Source organism: Zingiber officinale, chromosome 4B (assembly GCF_018446385.1).
Source record: "Zingiber officinale cultivar Zhangliang chromosome 4B, Zo_v1.1, whole genome shotgun sequence".
NCBI lineage: Eukaryota > Viridiplantae > Streptophyta > Magnoliopsida > Zingiberales > Zingiberaceae > Zingiber > Zingiber officinale.
Window position 1 is genome coordinate 112,738,610 of NC_055993.1, and position 14,917 is coordinate 112,753,526.

General features: G+C 38.5%; 1 protein-coding gene across 1 annotated transcript; it reads left to right on the plus strand.

Moving 5' to 3' along the window:
• The first annotated feature begins 9,519 nt into the window (after positions 1-9,519).
• Positions 9,520-13,328, plus strand: LOC121976077 (NADPH--cytochrome P450 reductase 3-like). The gene is made up of 16 exons (XM_042528077.1): positions 9,520-10,038; positions 10,114-10,173; positions 10,284-10,360; positions 10,441-10,582; positions 10,670-10,776; positions 10,868-11,062; positions 11,148-11,240; positions 11,324-11,552; positions 11,645-11,728; positions 11,812-11,963; positions 12,039-12,135; positions 12,215-12,364; positions 12,452-12,529; positions 12,604-12,726; positions 12,796-12,909; positions 13,002-13,328. Exons 1-16 carry the CDS (start codon positions 9,694-9,696, stop codon positions 13,080-13,082), a joined length of 2,127 nt encoding a protein of 708 aa, XP_042384011.1. The 5' UTR covers positions 9,520-9,693; the 3' UTR covers positions 13,083-13,328.
• The last annotated feature ends 1,589 nt before the right edge of the window (positions 13,329-14,917 follow it).

A 14,917-nucleotide genomic window follows, 5' to 3' on the forward strand; every position in this document is an offset into this window, starting at 1 on the left:
TTAAATAAAACAATTATGGCGTATTAGAATAAAAGTACTTTTAAAATGAAAAATAGGATTGATATTGTTCTAATATTTATTAAAATTGAAGTATTATTTTGGCAAAATGATAATAGGGAACGTCCTTTTCATTTTACTCCAAAATAAGAGCATATTTAATTTACCGGTAATTGATGTTCCGGCCGGATTTAGGCATTAGTGTTTACATTCTGTTGAATTAATATTTAGACCATGACTAAATAAATAGCAATAGTAATAAATTGCAAGTGGAAAATTATTATTATTATTATTATACCCTTAAATTAATTAATAATAACTTTCTTTTACCATTTAATTAATTTTGCCTAACGCAATCGAGCAGGAAAGAAAGCAGTTTCCTGAAAGCGCGATGAAGAAATTAAACAGCTGGTCAAAATGGGCATCTATTTTTCTCACTGGAAGATAGCATTTTAATTCTTTTAAAAAGTCAACTGCTATTGATATATAGTATTTTGTTCTTTTTTGTGGTTGTAGATCAACTAGAATCTTTAAAGTCAACTGCTTTGAATAATCAAACGTTGTGTATGCAACCATAGTAATATTCTTCCACCATATATGTTCCTTTCCATGACAGGAGAGTCTATTTAATTATCTCTAGCTCTAATAAGAAATGACTGCAAAGGGTCTAGATGATCAGTCAAAGATTGTTAGGTTCGATGTCTCTGTAGCAAAGATTATTAAGTGTCTAAGAATAGTGCATCAAACCCTTAGTTAGCGAAGATTGTTAAGTGTAGTAATGATTTGTTATGTTTGGTCAACAATTTAATTGATTTAATTATATTTATTAATAGTGCATTAAACCTTTTGATAAGATTTGATATTAGTTCAAATTAAAAACCCTAGAACTATGTCACCCTTGATTAGGAAATTTTAGAAATGGATATCCATCATCTAAAAACAACTAACAAGGTCGTTTAGGCCAAGCTTCAATCGCTGCCAATGATATTCTAGCCAATAATTACAATAAAATACAAGTGAGATGCCTGTAGATGCTTTTAGAATCAATTGATGCTTTCATTATAGAAGCTAAGTAGTCACTAAAGGTACTGCTGAGAAGGAGGAGGTGAATAAAAATTCCAAATTCTTCGTTGATCCTTGCACTCGTCTATAATGAGTTATATGCAATGAAAAATACAAATACGAAGTACACAATAAAATAAGCACAAGAGGTAAACCAATTAATATAGTTTGGAGCTCCCGATTCCTACTTCACGGCTTATCATCCTAGCGACAATCCACTAGCTTTGTCTTTGCTGGAAATCTTCTAGAGATAGAAAAATCTCTTATAAGTACTTATTCTTACAAGTAAATACAACTAAATACAATAGAAAAAAAAATAAAATATAAAGTAAACAATAATTTACACAAATTTCTTACTTTGGTCGTATTGTGTAAACAATAATTTACACAATATAAAGTAAACAACTCTGCCCATGATGATCGATCATGGTCGATACCAAGCCCAGATAAAGGAGGAGGGTTGCATTAGGTTGCCAGCCAGCGTCAAACTATGATAAATATTCAATGAATGAATCCATTAAACTATTGTGCTAATGCTAGGTTGTTCCCCGGAAGGAACGCGTTGCAGGGTCCGACTGTAATGTCTCGGCAATGACCGCTACATCTCCAGAACTCGGGTGTAGTGATAAATATGCAAGGGTTCGCGTTACAGGGTCCGACTGTAACGTCTCAGCAAGGACCGCTACATCTCCATGAGAACTTGGATGTAGTGTTAAATAGGCAAAAGTTCTCACACCATAGGTTAGATAAGAACAAATATGATAGGAAAACTAATAATCTAATATTTGGAATATGGAATATAGGAACTTTCACTGGTAAATTAATGGAGATAGTAGATATGATGATTAGGAGAAAAATTAGTATTTTGTGTGTACAAGAGACAAAGTGGATAGGCGAAAAGGCAAAGATGATAGAGAACTCGGGTTTTAAGTTATGGTACACTGAAAGAGTAAAGCAAGAAATGGAGTGGGTATTATTGTAGATAGTTTGTTAAAGGATGAAGTTGTAGGAGTAGTTAGAAAAATGAATAGAATTATAGCCCTTAAGATAATAGTGGCAAAAGAAACTATGAACATAATTAGCGTATATGCACCACAAGTAGGATTAGATGAAGCTACCGAATCAAGGTTTTGGGAGGACTTAGATGAAATATTACAAAATATTCCACCAAATGAAATGATTTTAATAGGAGGTGATCTAAATGGGCATGTCGGAGTGAAAAATGAGGAATGTAAGAGAGTACATGGGAGTTATGGGTTTGGAACGAGGAAAGAGGAAGGGAAAACTATATTAGATTTTGCGATAGCATATGACCTTATATTAGCTAATACGTTTTTTAAGAAAAGAGAAAAACACTTAGTTACATTCAAAAGTGGGAATAATAAATCACAAATTGACTTTCTTATGGTTAGGAAGAAGGATAGAAAGATTTGTAAAGATTGCAAAGTCATCCCTGGAGAAAGCTTAACTACCCAACATAGGGTAGTAGTGTTGGATATACGCCTCAAACATAGTATCAACAGAAAGAAAATATATACAATTCCTAGAATTAAGTGGTGAAAGTTAAAGGATGGGAAAAAAAATATATTTAAGGAGAAGGTAGAAGTACAAGCATTAGGTGAAATATACGATGACTCTAATACAACATGGGATAAGATGGTATCAAAGTTGAAAATAGTAGCTAAGAGCGTACTCGGTGAGTCAAAGGGACATGCACCACTAAGTAAAGAATCTTGGTGGTGGAATGAGAAAGTACAAGAGAAAGTGAAGGAAAAACGAATAGCTTATAAGGAATTATATATTTGTAAGAACGAGGAAAACTTAAAAAAATATACAATAGCCCTGAAAGAAGCTACGTAGTGAGTGAAGCAAAAAATGAAACTTTTGAACAGTTATATCAAAAATTGGATACAAATGAAGGGGAAAGAGATATTTATAGAATAGCTAAAGTGAGAGAAAGGAAAACAAGAGATCTTAGCCAAATAAAATGTATTAAAGATGAATATAATAGGGTATTAGTAAATGATGGAGAAATAAAAGAGCGGTGGAAGAGGTATTTTTATCATCTTTTTAATGAAGGTTTAGGTGACCAACTTAACTTAGGTAATTTAATTAGGTCAAATGAGCATAGAAATTTTAATTTTTATCATAGAATTCAAACTTCAGAAGTAAAACAAACTTTAAATGAGATGCACAATGGAAAAGTCATTGGACCAGATGATATTCCGATAGAGGTATGGAAGTGCTTAGGGAAACAAGGTATTGAATGACTTATAAAATTATTTAACATGATATTGAAAACGAAAAGAATGTCTGATCAATGGAGGATAAGTACTCTAGTTCCCTTATATAAGAACAAGGGAGACATACAAAATTGTGCAAACTATAGGGGTATTAAACTAATGAGTCATACTATGAAACTTTAGGAAAAAGTAATAGAAAAAAGATTAAGGAAGGAGACCACAGTGACAGAAAATCAATTTGGGTTCATGCCTGGAAGGTCAACGATAGAAGCTATACATCTCCTTAGACAATTAATTGAAAAATATCGGGAGCAAAAATAAGATCTACACATGATATTCATTGACTTAGAAAAAGCTTATGATAGAGTACCAAGAGAAATTATATGGAGAATTTTAGAAAAGAGAGGTGTTAGCGTAACATATATTGAACTAATTAAGGATATGTATGAGGATGTAACGACCAAAGTAAACACTTCAGGCGAAGTAACTGAAGCATTTCCAATAAAGTTAGGGTTACATCAATGATCAACCCTAAGTCCCTATCTTTTTACACTAATTATGGACGAACTCACTGCGTACATTCAAGACACAGTACCGTGGTGCATGTTGTTTGCAGATGATATTATTTTGGTAGATGAGACACGTGAAGGAGTAAATGCTAAGCTAGAATCTTGGAGGGAAACACTAGAAGGGAAAGGTTTTAAGTTTAGTAGATTAAAGACAGAATATATGGAATTTAAGTTTAGCAATATTAGAAGTAATAAAACAATTGTTAAGATAAGAGAGGACGAGTTGCCCGGAACTGAGAGATTTAAATATTTAGGATCACTTTTACAAAATGATGGAGGGATTGAGAGAGATGTCTTATATAGAATATAAGCAGGATGGGTGAAATGGAGGGGAGCGTCGGGTGTTTTATGTGATCGTAAAGTACCTCTTAAACTTAAAGGCAAGTTCTATAAAATCGCAGTCAGACCTGCTATGTTATATGGAGCTGAATGTTGGGCTATGACTCGAGCATATGAGCATAAGATGAGAGTTGCAGAGATGAGGATGTTAAGGTGGATGAGTGGATATACGAAGATGGACAAAATAAGGAATGAGAGCATTAGAGAGAAAGTCGGAGTTGCATCTATTGAGGACAAACTCCGAGAGACACGTTTAAGATGGTACAGACATATACTTAGACGACCAATAAATGCTCCAGTTAGACGATGTGAAACTATGATGAACATGCATATCAAACGAGGAAGAGGAAGACCAAAAAAGACTTGGTTAGCAACAATAAAACAAGATAAAATTTATTTAAATATAGATGATTATATAATAGGCGATAGAGCTCAATGGCGTAAAATGATTCATACAGCCAACCCCACCTAGTGGGAAAAAGCTTGGTTGTTATTGGTCGTATTGTGCCCAAAGGATATTCATATATTTCCACAATGGTATGATATTATTCACTTTGGGCCTAGGCTCTCATGACTTTATTCTTGGGCTCTACCCAAAAGGTCTCATGCCAATAGAGATATCCTACATCCTTTTAATCCATGATCTTTCTCAAATCTTTCTAATGTGAGACTTTGATTGAACCCAAACAATCCTCCCCTCAAACGAAGGACCACAATTACTCTCATGGTCTCGGCTTCCTCGTGAGCATCCAGTCACCCAGACCTGCTATGAGCCTCCCCATAAGCATCCGTATCCGATCACCCTGACCTACACGCCTCCATGCGAGCATTCGGTCACCCTGGCCTACTCGTCTCCCTGTAAGTATTCGGTCACCCTGACCTGCTTCAGGCCTCTCCGTAAGCATCCAGTCATCCTGACCTATTCCGAGGCCTTCCCGCAAGCATCTGCATCCGATCACCCTGACCTACTCGCCTCTCTACAAGTATCTGGTCACCCTGACCTGCTCCAGGCCTCCCCGCGAGTATCCGGTCACCCTGACTTGCTTCGGGACCTTTCTGCAAGCATCCACATCCGGTCACTCTTGACCTACTCTGGGTCTCCCTGCGAGCATCGGTCATCCTGACCTACTCCGGGCCTACCCTCAACTTCGTTCAAGGCCACCCCATATTGCATCTGGTCTGGACCATGGCTCCGATACCATTTGTTGTGCCTAAAGGATGTTTACATATATCCACAATGGTATGATATTATCCACTTTGGGCCTAGACCCTCATGGCTTTGTTCTTGGGCTCTCTCCAAAAGGTCTCATGCCAATGGAGATATCCGACATCCTTTTAAATCCATGATCTTTCTCAAATCATTCCAATGTGAGACTTTAATTGAACCCCAACAGATCGCTTTGGATTACCTCTTGAGATCTGAAAAATGTAATAGTACTATTCTCCAAAACCTTTAAGTTCTGACCTTGAAAACTTCCATGAACCCCTTTTTGTAGCATCCAAGTTGGAGTTAATTTCCACCTAATAGTCGACGGTTTGAACCCATAGGCTCTTTTCTCTACTGAATTCGAACGTTGCATTCGCGCAATGACTTTCCAACTCAACTTTGACTACAATAGACACTATTATTGTTCATCAATCAACTGTTGCTACATGAACCTAGTTTCCTGTTAGGATACTCCAGCGAGTTAGAGGGGGGAATTAGCTCCAATCACTTCTTTAATGATAAGTTACAACGGAAAATACTCGAAGTAATGCTAACATTCGGATTTACTTGACATCCACCTCAACAAGATGACTAATCCAGAGTACACTCTCCACTATGAAGATACTTCATCTCGAAAATACTCCGGAGGTAAAGAAACCTCATACAAACTGACAAACAAGAAATACCATGCAAACAAGAAGAAAATACATAATACAAATGAAAACCTTGCTTGCTTTCTTGTAGTTTGTAAATGCCTCTTGATCGATTGAAAAGCGCAGCAACACTTGTCTTCTAAAGCTCAAGGATCGGCGGTGAAGAGTGGAGAAGAAGAGTTGTGTTTGAATTTTCATCCATGCCTTTATATCCTGCAGATTAGGGTTCCCAATAGATTGACCTTACCCTCAATCGATTGTCACATTATATCTAAGCGCATCTAGCCGTCCAAAGCTCGCAATGACTCTTTTACTTTCTCCCAATGGATCACTTGATCGATTAAGAGCTTCTGGATCGATCACCCAATCGATCCAGATCGCCTCTATGCTCTCGCCACACAACTACTGTGCTTTACAAAAAATTAGCTTCCATCGATGAGCCAATCCATTCCGATGCTTGAATCGATCAGTTAATTGATCCAGTCACTCTCTATTTGTAGCGAAGATAACAAGCCCAATCAATCACCTAATCGATTGGCGCAGCCCAATCGATCACCTGATCGATTGGGAACGCTTCTGTACGTCGCGGAGAAGTGCACTCAATTGATCCACTGATCGATTGGTGCAGTACTCAATCAATCACTTGATCGATTATCTAACCCTAACTTGCTTAACCCAAGTCTGGGGTTTCCTTATCCAACCTCCGGTCAACTGTGACCTATTGAGACTTCTCCACCATGTGTTTGATTAATCTTTTGACCCACTTAGACTTTGTCAACTTTCCGTTGGACTTACGATCACCAAATGAGGACTTCCTTGATCCACTTGGATTTTCTTTTTGTCAAAGCATAGTTAGGACTTTACCTTGCCAACGTGCGTTCCTCCTTGAACTACTTAGACTTCCCTTTATCTAACCGCAATTCGTGCTTTCCTTTGCCAATTTGCAATCCTTCTTGTTCCACTTGGACTTTGCTTGCCTAACCACAATTATGACTTTCCTTGCCAACGTGCAGTCCTTCTTGACTCACTTGGACTTTCCTTTGCCTAATCGCAGTTAGAACTTTATCTTGCCAACGTACAGTCCTCCATGATCCATTTGGACTTCCCTTTGCCTAACCGCAGTTAAGGCTTTCCTTTGCCAATATGTGATCCTCTTTTATCTAATTAGACTTTCCTTTGTCTAATCGCAGTTAGGACTTTTCTTGTCAACGTGCCTCCTTGACTCACTTGGACTTTCCTTGCCAGCGGTGGTACAAGTTTGTTATACTAGTCATGTATGTGGATGACATTTTCTGGCGATCAATAATAAAGGTCTTTTATAAGAAACCAAGAATTCACTTTTATCATTTAATTTTGAAATGAAAGATCTCGGTGAAGTATCCTTTGTTTCAAACATACATATATGTCATGATCATTCAAGGTACATTTTTGAACTTTCACAAAAGACTTATATTGAAAAGGTACTTATACGATATGACATGCAAAACTATGTAACTTGTAACACACTTGTATCTAGAGATGATAGATTCAGTTTGCAGCAATATCCACTGCTTGAACTTAAAATAAAAGAGATGTAATAATTATCTTATTTGTCAACTGAAGGAAGTCTCATATATGCACATATTTATATGTGTCTGAATTTAACGTACATAGTGGAGATATTAAGCATGTATTTAAGTAAACAAGGATCAGTGCACTTGAAAGGAGTGAAGAAAGTGATGTGATATTTATAAAGAATTAAAGAACATATGCACACATATCAGAAGTTTGATCATCTAAAGGTGATTAGATATTTAGATTATGATTTTACTAGATCCTTAGAAAAGCTACTCGAAGACATGTTGGTTATTATAATGGTAGGTGATAGACGTAGTGGATAACTATCAATTTCATTGATTCGCGTACAAATACAAGAATTGATCTTCTAAACCTTGTTGATTCTGCAGAATACTAGGAGATAGACAACTAAACTTGATATTTGGGAAGAAACGACGCGACCATAAATTTTTATTAATAAAAAAACTCACAAAAACAATTAAATGTGTTTAAATAGACTCAGAACCTTAAATAGGTAAAAGATTAAAATATCCTTAAAAACCTAACTCGACAAAATAATAAGAAATACTAAAATTATTCTTCCATTCCCACATTATTCTCTATAGGGTAGAGAAAACTTACCTTCCAATAGGAAGATTGTCTGTCATCATATTGATAAAATCTACTAACACTACATTTGGGTTCGCAACCTTGAATGCCAACATATCAGATCATGAGAGGATATCTCTTTCCAATTGTCCGGAGAAGCTACGAGCATCAATTTGTGGTTTCCTCAAAATTGTCTCAAGATTCACCGTCTGTGTAATAGGATAAACCTTTAGTTTTGAGCACCTCTCATCCTTATATAAGGTAGTAAGAACGCAGGGTCGCTGAGGTCTAGCTAGCAGCAACCAATTAATATTGTACATGTCACCGCAGCTAGCATTGAGAGATTGTTCCATTGCATCCTCATCAATCTTCTCGTCACCAATTTCACGTTTCTCAATCTGGGAAATATCATAATAACGAAGTGCAGCTTCCAAAATCTTCCTCTTCAAATCCAGTATCCTCGCATAACATACCTTATATTGTAAGTTAAGCACTTCATGCTGACTAAGAAAGAAGCGGTGTTAATAAAAGCATCTGCATTAACAGTAATCTTCCTCAAGATATAAAGGTGAGCACATTTTGAGAGCAAATCAATCCCACTCAACATTTAATTTGTGCTGCTTTTGACCACTGTTGTTCAGAGTCAGAGTTCAGCCAGTTTCCCTCTGATGATCAACACCTAAATTAAGAGAATTTTGATGAATATCAAGTTATATTATCTAGCCACATTGTAGTGGTAGGCTAAATTCTAGCGATATGTGATCATGATCCAATCAGCTCTTTTCTTTTTACCCATACACAACGCATGACTATGATCTGACACTCACCTCTTTCTAATTATGAATGAAGCTATCGTCTAAACAATTCCTAGAATTTTGTAAGTGAAGAACGGTACCTCCTCTATCATACTCACTAAGCATCTTCACGCAAAGACCTAAATTCCATATGCCAAGCCAGCATCGATCATTTCCTCGACTACTAAAATAAAGTCCTTCGAATGAACGTCAAAAATGAGAAAAATGGCGACATCCAAACCGCTAGACTTTTCAAGCTATAGAGAAATCAAAAGAGCATGGAGTAAATTAATACGGCAGGGTGTATATATAGCTAGTTCGTCTATCAACTTAACTTACAAAGACCGGCGCCTTGAGTTGATAATGCGCTACGCTACTGAAAGTCAAAGTCAACCGGTTAACAACATTGTTTAAGCCGTGATGATGACACATTTGCAGACGCGTTCATCTGTGCATGCGACGCCCGATGAGAGACGCTGCTAGCTTATTGTCCAATTATTTTCGATTGGTTATGCCAACAGCTCGATCGACGACGACTTGTTCAACGACCGAATTGTATGGGAGTTTATGGGAGCTTCACCCTTCCCATTTAAATTGCTTCTCCCTCAGGCTCATCAACAGAACTTGAGACGAAGAGAACGAGCTAGGTCGAAGAAGATTTAATTTCCTGCGAGGTCGAAGAAGATGCAGCCCGCCGACGTGGAAGTTTCTCCACTCGAGCTCATGTCGGCGATTCTGCAGGGAAAGCTCGACGTGTCGCAGCTGCTTCAGTGGGCTTCGAAGGCAGTCGAGAGCCCGAGGCTGATGGACGTGGCTCTCTTGGTCGGATGCTTCGCGGCGTTCATACTTTTCTGGAAGAAGACGGGCAACAAAGAGCCGGCCCCGGTGGCGGCGGCGAAAGCGCCGCCGGTGCCAGCTCAGAAGCGGCCGAAGAGGCTCAAAAGCGACGTGGATTACGTCGATGAGGGAAAAAAGAAGGTAACTCTGTTCATCGGCTCGCAGACCGGCACCGCCGAGAGGTTCGCCAAGGTTAGATTTTGACCGTTTCTCCTTTTGCGATTGCTGAAATAAGATATTTTGATCTGAAAATCGGGGCTTGAGCAGACTTTCGCGGACGAGGCCAACGCGCGCTACAAGAAGGCCGTCTTCAAAGTCGTCGAGCTGGTGGGTCTAATGAGTACAATGAACTCGATCTAATGAGTTTTGAATAAATTTTGAGCCTATTTTATTCAATTTTATTTCTCATGAATCTTCCTGCGCTGTTGATTTTATAGGACGATTATGCATTTGAAAACCACGAGTATGAAGAAAAGTTGAAGAAGGAGACGCTCGCATTGTTCTTCTTGGCAACGTCAGTCCAACTCTGAAACACCTTCCACAATTTTCGTGTTAAGGTTCTTCATTTTCTGAATTGGTTGCGATAAATTACAGATATGGAGACGGTGAACCGACCGATAACGCCGCGAGGTTCTATAAATGGTTCTGCGAGGCAAACGAGCGGAACGTTTACTTGGAGAACCTCCAATATGCTGTTTTCGGATTGGGAAGCACACAATATCAACTCTACAACAAGGTTCCACCTCGGTTCTTAATTTTCTCTTTTGTTAATTTTCAATCTTAATCTGAAAATAAATAAGGTTTCTGTGTTGGTCCGATTCAGATTGGTACAGACGTGGATCGAATTCTTGCAGAGCAAGGAGCAAAGCGAATTATTCCTTTGGGGCTTGGTAATGATGAACAGTACATTGAAGATGACTTTGTGGCATGGTACTAATTTTAAGGAAGAAACAAAGATACTTGATTTTGTTCATCCACCACAGGCTCAACACCTTCTTCCATTGAACCTTTGTTTCCGCAGGAAAGATCTAGTTTGGCCAGAGCTTGATAAGTTACTCTGCAGCGAGGAAGATCTCGCCGGATTATCTACTGACTATGTGGCCAGCATACCGGAATACCGCATCGTGTTCCTCGAACGTGGAGATGCTCCCCAAATGGAGAGGAAACCAAGTCTTGCAAATGGCAATGCGGTTTATGACCTCCGTAATCCTTGCAGGTATGTAACAAAAGCTCTAGTGCACCGTCAAGAGCTGCTATTTCTCTTGTAAGAATCTAAAGCATGATGGATGACAAATTTCTAGGGTCAACGTGGCTGTAAGGAGAGAGCTTCATACCCCGCTTTCCGATCGTTCATGTACTCATCTGGAGTTTGACATTTCTGGAACTAGTCTCAAGTAAGCTCATTCGTAAAAGTTGCTTCATTTAGAGATCTCACCGATACTTAAACTAAAGATCAATTGGTTTATACTTTCAACAGGTATGAAACTGGTGATCATGTTGGTGTGTTTTCAGAGAATACCTCTGAGACAGTGGAAGAGGCTGCAAAGCTCTTGGGATATCCAGAGGACACATACTTCAGCCTGCATGCAGAAAAGGAGGATGGAACACCACTGAGCGGCAGTTCTATTGCACCTCCATTTCCAACGCCTTGTACTTTGAGAGAAGCACTTGCCAAATATGCTGACGTTCTGAGTTCTCCGAAAAAGGTAGACATTCTGATGTAGTAGAATCTACAAATCGATCTAGTTTCTTAGTTTCTTGCGATGTTAATTATGAGATTTCATATCATGGATTCCAGCCTGCTTTACTTGCTCTGGCTGCTCATGCTTCTGAACCAACTGAAGCCGAAAGACTCAAGTTCTTGGCTTCTCCAGCTGGAAAGGTTAGCATATATTCTATTTGGATTGCGATGATTCGGGTTCGATTATGAAATATAAATTGACCACAATTCACCTTGTCTTTCAGGATGAATATAATCAATGGGTTGTTTCTAGCCAAAGAACTATTCTTGAAGTCATGGCTGAATTCCCTTCTGCCAAACTTCCTCTAGGAGTTTTCTTTGCAGCGGTAGCTCCACGCTTACAGGCTCGTTACTATTCGATATCTTCTTCTTCGAGGTAACAATTTGATAGCACTTGTCGATTCGTCCACAATTGCTTATATTAGCAATGGATTCACTGTTCTGTATTCAGGGCTTGGCCGTCGAGAATTCACGTCACATGCTCATTAGTCTATGAACCTACACCGACGGGAAGGATTCACAGAGGAGTTTGTTCCACCTGGATGAAGGTATGCAATCTCAATTGTCTCAATATATTGAGATCTTTACTTCCTTTTCCTCAAAATTGTGTCGATATTTTGATCACAGAACTCGACCCCGCAAGAGGAGACTCAAGAGTGTAGCCAGGCTCCCATCTTTGTGAGGCAATCAAACTTCAGATTGCCTGCAGATACCTCCGTGCCGATAATAATGATCGGCCCTGGCACAGGCTTGGCACCCTTCAGAGGCTTTTTGCAGGTTCGACCCACATCGACAATGTGTGCAATTTTTGAGAATTCAAGAAAGATGTCAGCTGCTTAAAGCATTTGTGGTTTGTGCTCTCAGGAAAGGCTTGCTCTCAAGGAGGCTGGAGCAGAACTCGGCCAGGCCATTTTCTTCTTCGGTTGCAGAAACAGAAAAATGGTATTCATCAAATCTACTTGCTTCTCAGAATCAATCCCCTTTCATCATCTGAATCCACATGGATAATCACGCAGGACTACATCTATGAGGAAGAGCTAGATATGTTTGTAAAGGCAGGAGCTGTTTCCGAGCTCATCGTAGCTTTCTCCCGTGAAGGTCAAAGCAAAGAGTACGTGCAGCACAAGTTGTCTCAGAAGGTAAAATTCATCAAACTCTTAACTTGGATCGTGTAATTGACCACTGACAATAATTGTTGGTTGTATCAGGCTGCAGAAGTCTGGAACATCATCTCACAGGGCGGCCACATCTATGTCTGTGGCGATGCCAAGGGAATGGCCAGAGATGTCCACAAAGTTATTCACACCATAGCTCAAGAACAGGTAGAAACTGAAATTCCTTCATCGAGGAAAGAGAGATCAGTCAATTCCTTCATTCATTGTTTCTGACGCATACATGTTGAATTGGATCTCAGGGATCACTGGAAGGCTCCAAGGTTGAGGCCTACGTAAAGAGTTTGCAAATGGAAGGGAGGTACCTTCGTGATGTGTGGTAGCGGCTAATAAGCCTCTATGCTCAGCTGAAGAAAAGAAAGAAAACAGAGGAGAAGAGTTTTGGACTAGGAATACAGCTTGAGCATGAAACTGCCTCTTCCTTATATATTAATGATTTTTTCGAGATGAATAAGTACACACTATTTGTTCTTTCAGATGAACTTTGTATTGTCCAGTGGCTGTAATATTTTTCGAATACCTGCATGATGATGCAAAAATGATTACTACGCATTTGGGCAAGACTAGAACCATGTGTGACTATGATTGCTATGAACTACAATACCAGATTCTCTAGATTTTAATTAGAGAAGCAATTCATTACTAGTCGCCAAACAATTGGGGTTGACTGCACTGAAGTTCCAGCTAGTGCCTTGATCTAGCTTGGATCTTGGTTGAAGAAACGAGATAGAGAGGAAAAGGATGTTAGGGGTGTATTCAATCTTAGATTTTTGATTACTCTTTTATGAATTTTAAAAGTCTAAGTGTATTCAATCTAAATTTTTATAAATTTCATAGAAATTTAGATGCCGTTTAGTTCTTTTTTAGGAATAGAATGAGAATGAGAATCATAGTATTGTGGAATGGAAATGGATATGAGCATGTATATCACTCTTAAAAATAATGTTTGGCTAGTTGAATATTTTCTATCGGAATAATTTAAAATATTTTTTTTTATCCTTAGAGGAAAATAAGAGAAAAAATTCGTATCCATGAATGGAAATGGGAACATGTCTACATAGATTTTGTTGTTGGACCACCGAGATCCAAAAAGGGATATGATGTGATTTGAGTAGTTGCAGACCGATTGACTAATCAACACACTTCTTACCCATTAATCGGACCAATGCACTAAGCCGCTTAGCTGCTTTTTATTGCTGAGAAATTGTGAGTTTACATGGAATTCCTTCGAGCATCATATTCGATCGAGTTCCTCGCTTCATGTCTAAATTTTGACAAAGTTTACAGAAGCCCTTGGGTACTAAGTTATGTTTTAGTTTTGCCTTTCACCATAAGACAGATGGTCAATCGGAGGGCATTATTCAAACCTTAGAGGATCTTTTGTGAGCTTGCGTTTTTGATTTTGGAGATAGTTGGGAGAACCATTTGCATTTGGTAGAATTCGCCTATAGTAATAGTTTTCATTCAGTTATTCAGATGACTCATTTTAAAGCACTATATGGTCGAGCATGCAGATCACCTGTGTTGTGGGATGAAGTAGGCGAGCATCAATTACTTGGCCCACAGTGCATTAGGAAGGACGTAGAGATGGTGAAAATGATTAGACAAAGGTTGTTGACAACTTAGAACCGTTAGAAAAATTATGCAGACAAGAAATGTAGAAAGTTAGAATTTTCAAAGGGAGATTATATATTCCTTCATGTATCTCCTATTAAGGGTGTAAAAAAAATTTGGTGTTAAGGGCAAGTTAGCATCTAGATTTATTAGACCCTTTTAGATTATTGAATGGGTGGGCTCAGTGGCTTATAGGTTTGATTTGCCATCTTCACTAGTAGGAGTTCATAATGTGTTCCATGTTTCGATGTGCGAATATATATTTTCAATCTATCTCATGTGCTAGAGAGTTTGACCACACCTTTGTATCCAGATACTACTTATGAGGAGCATCCGGTCCATATCTTGGAGCACAAAGAGCAAAAACTTCAAAATAAGAGAGTGCATCTAGTGAAAGTGGCATGGTAACATCACTCTAATAAAGAGACTACTTAGGAGCTTGAGGAAGACATGCGAGAACGATTCCTCACCTCTTTCCTTCATGTACCTTTAAATTTAGAAGACCAAATTTCATTTTAGGGGATAGGATGTAATATTTTTTTTT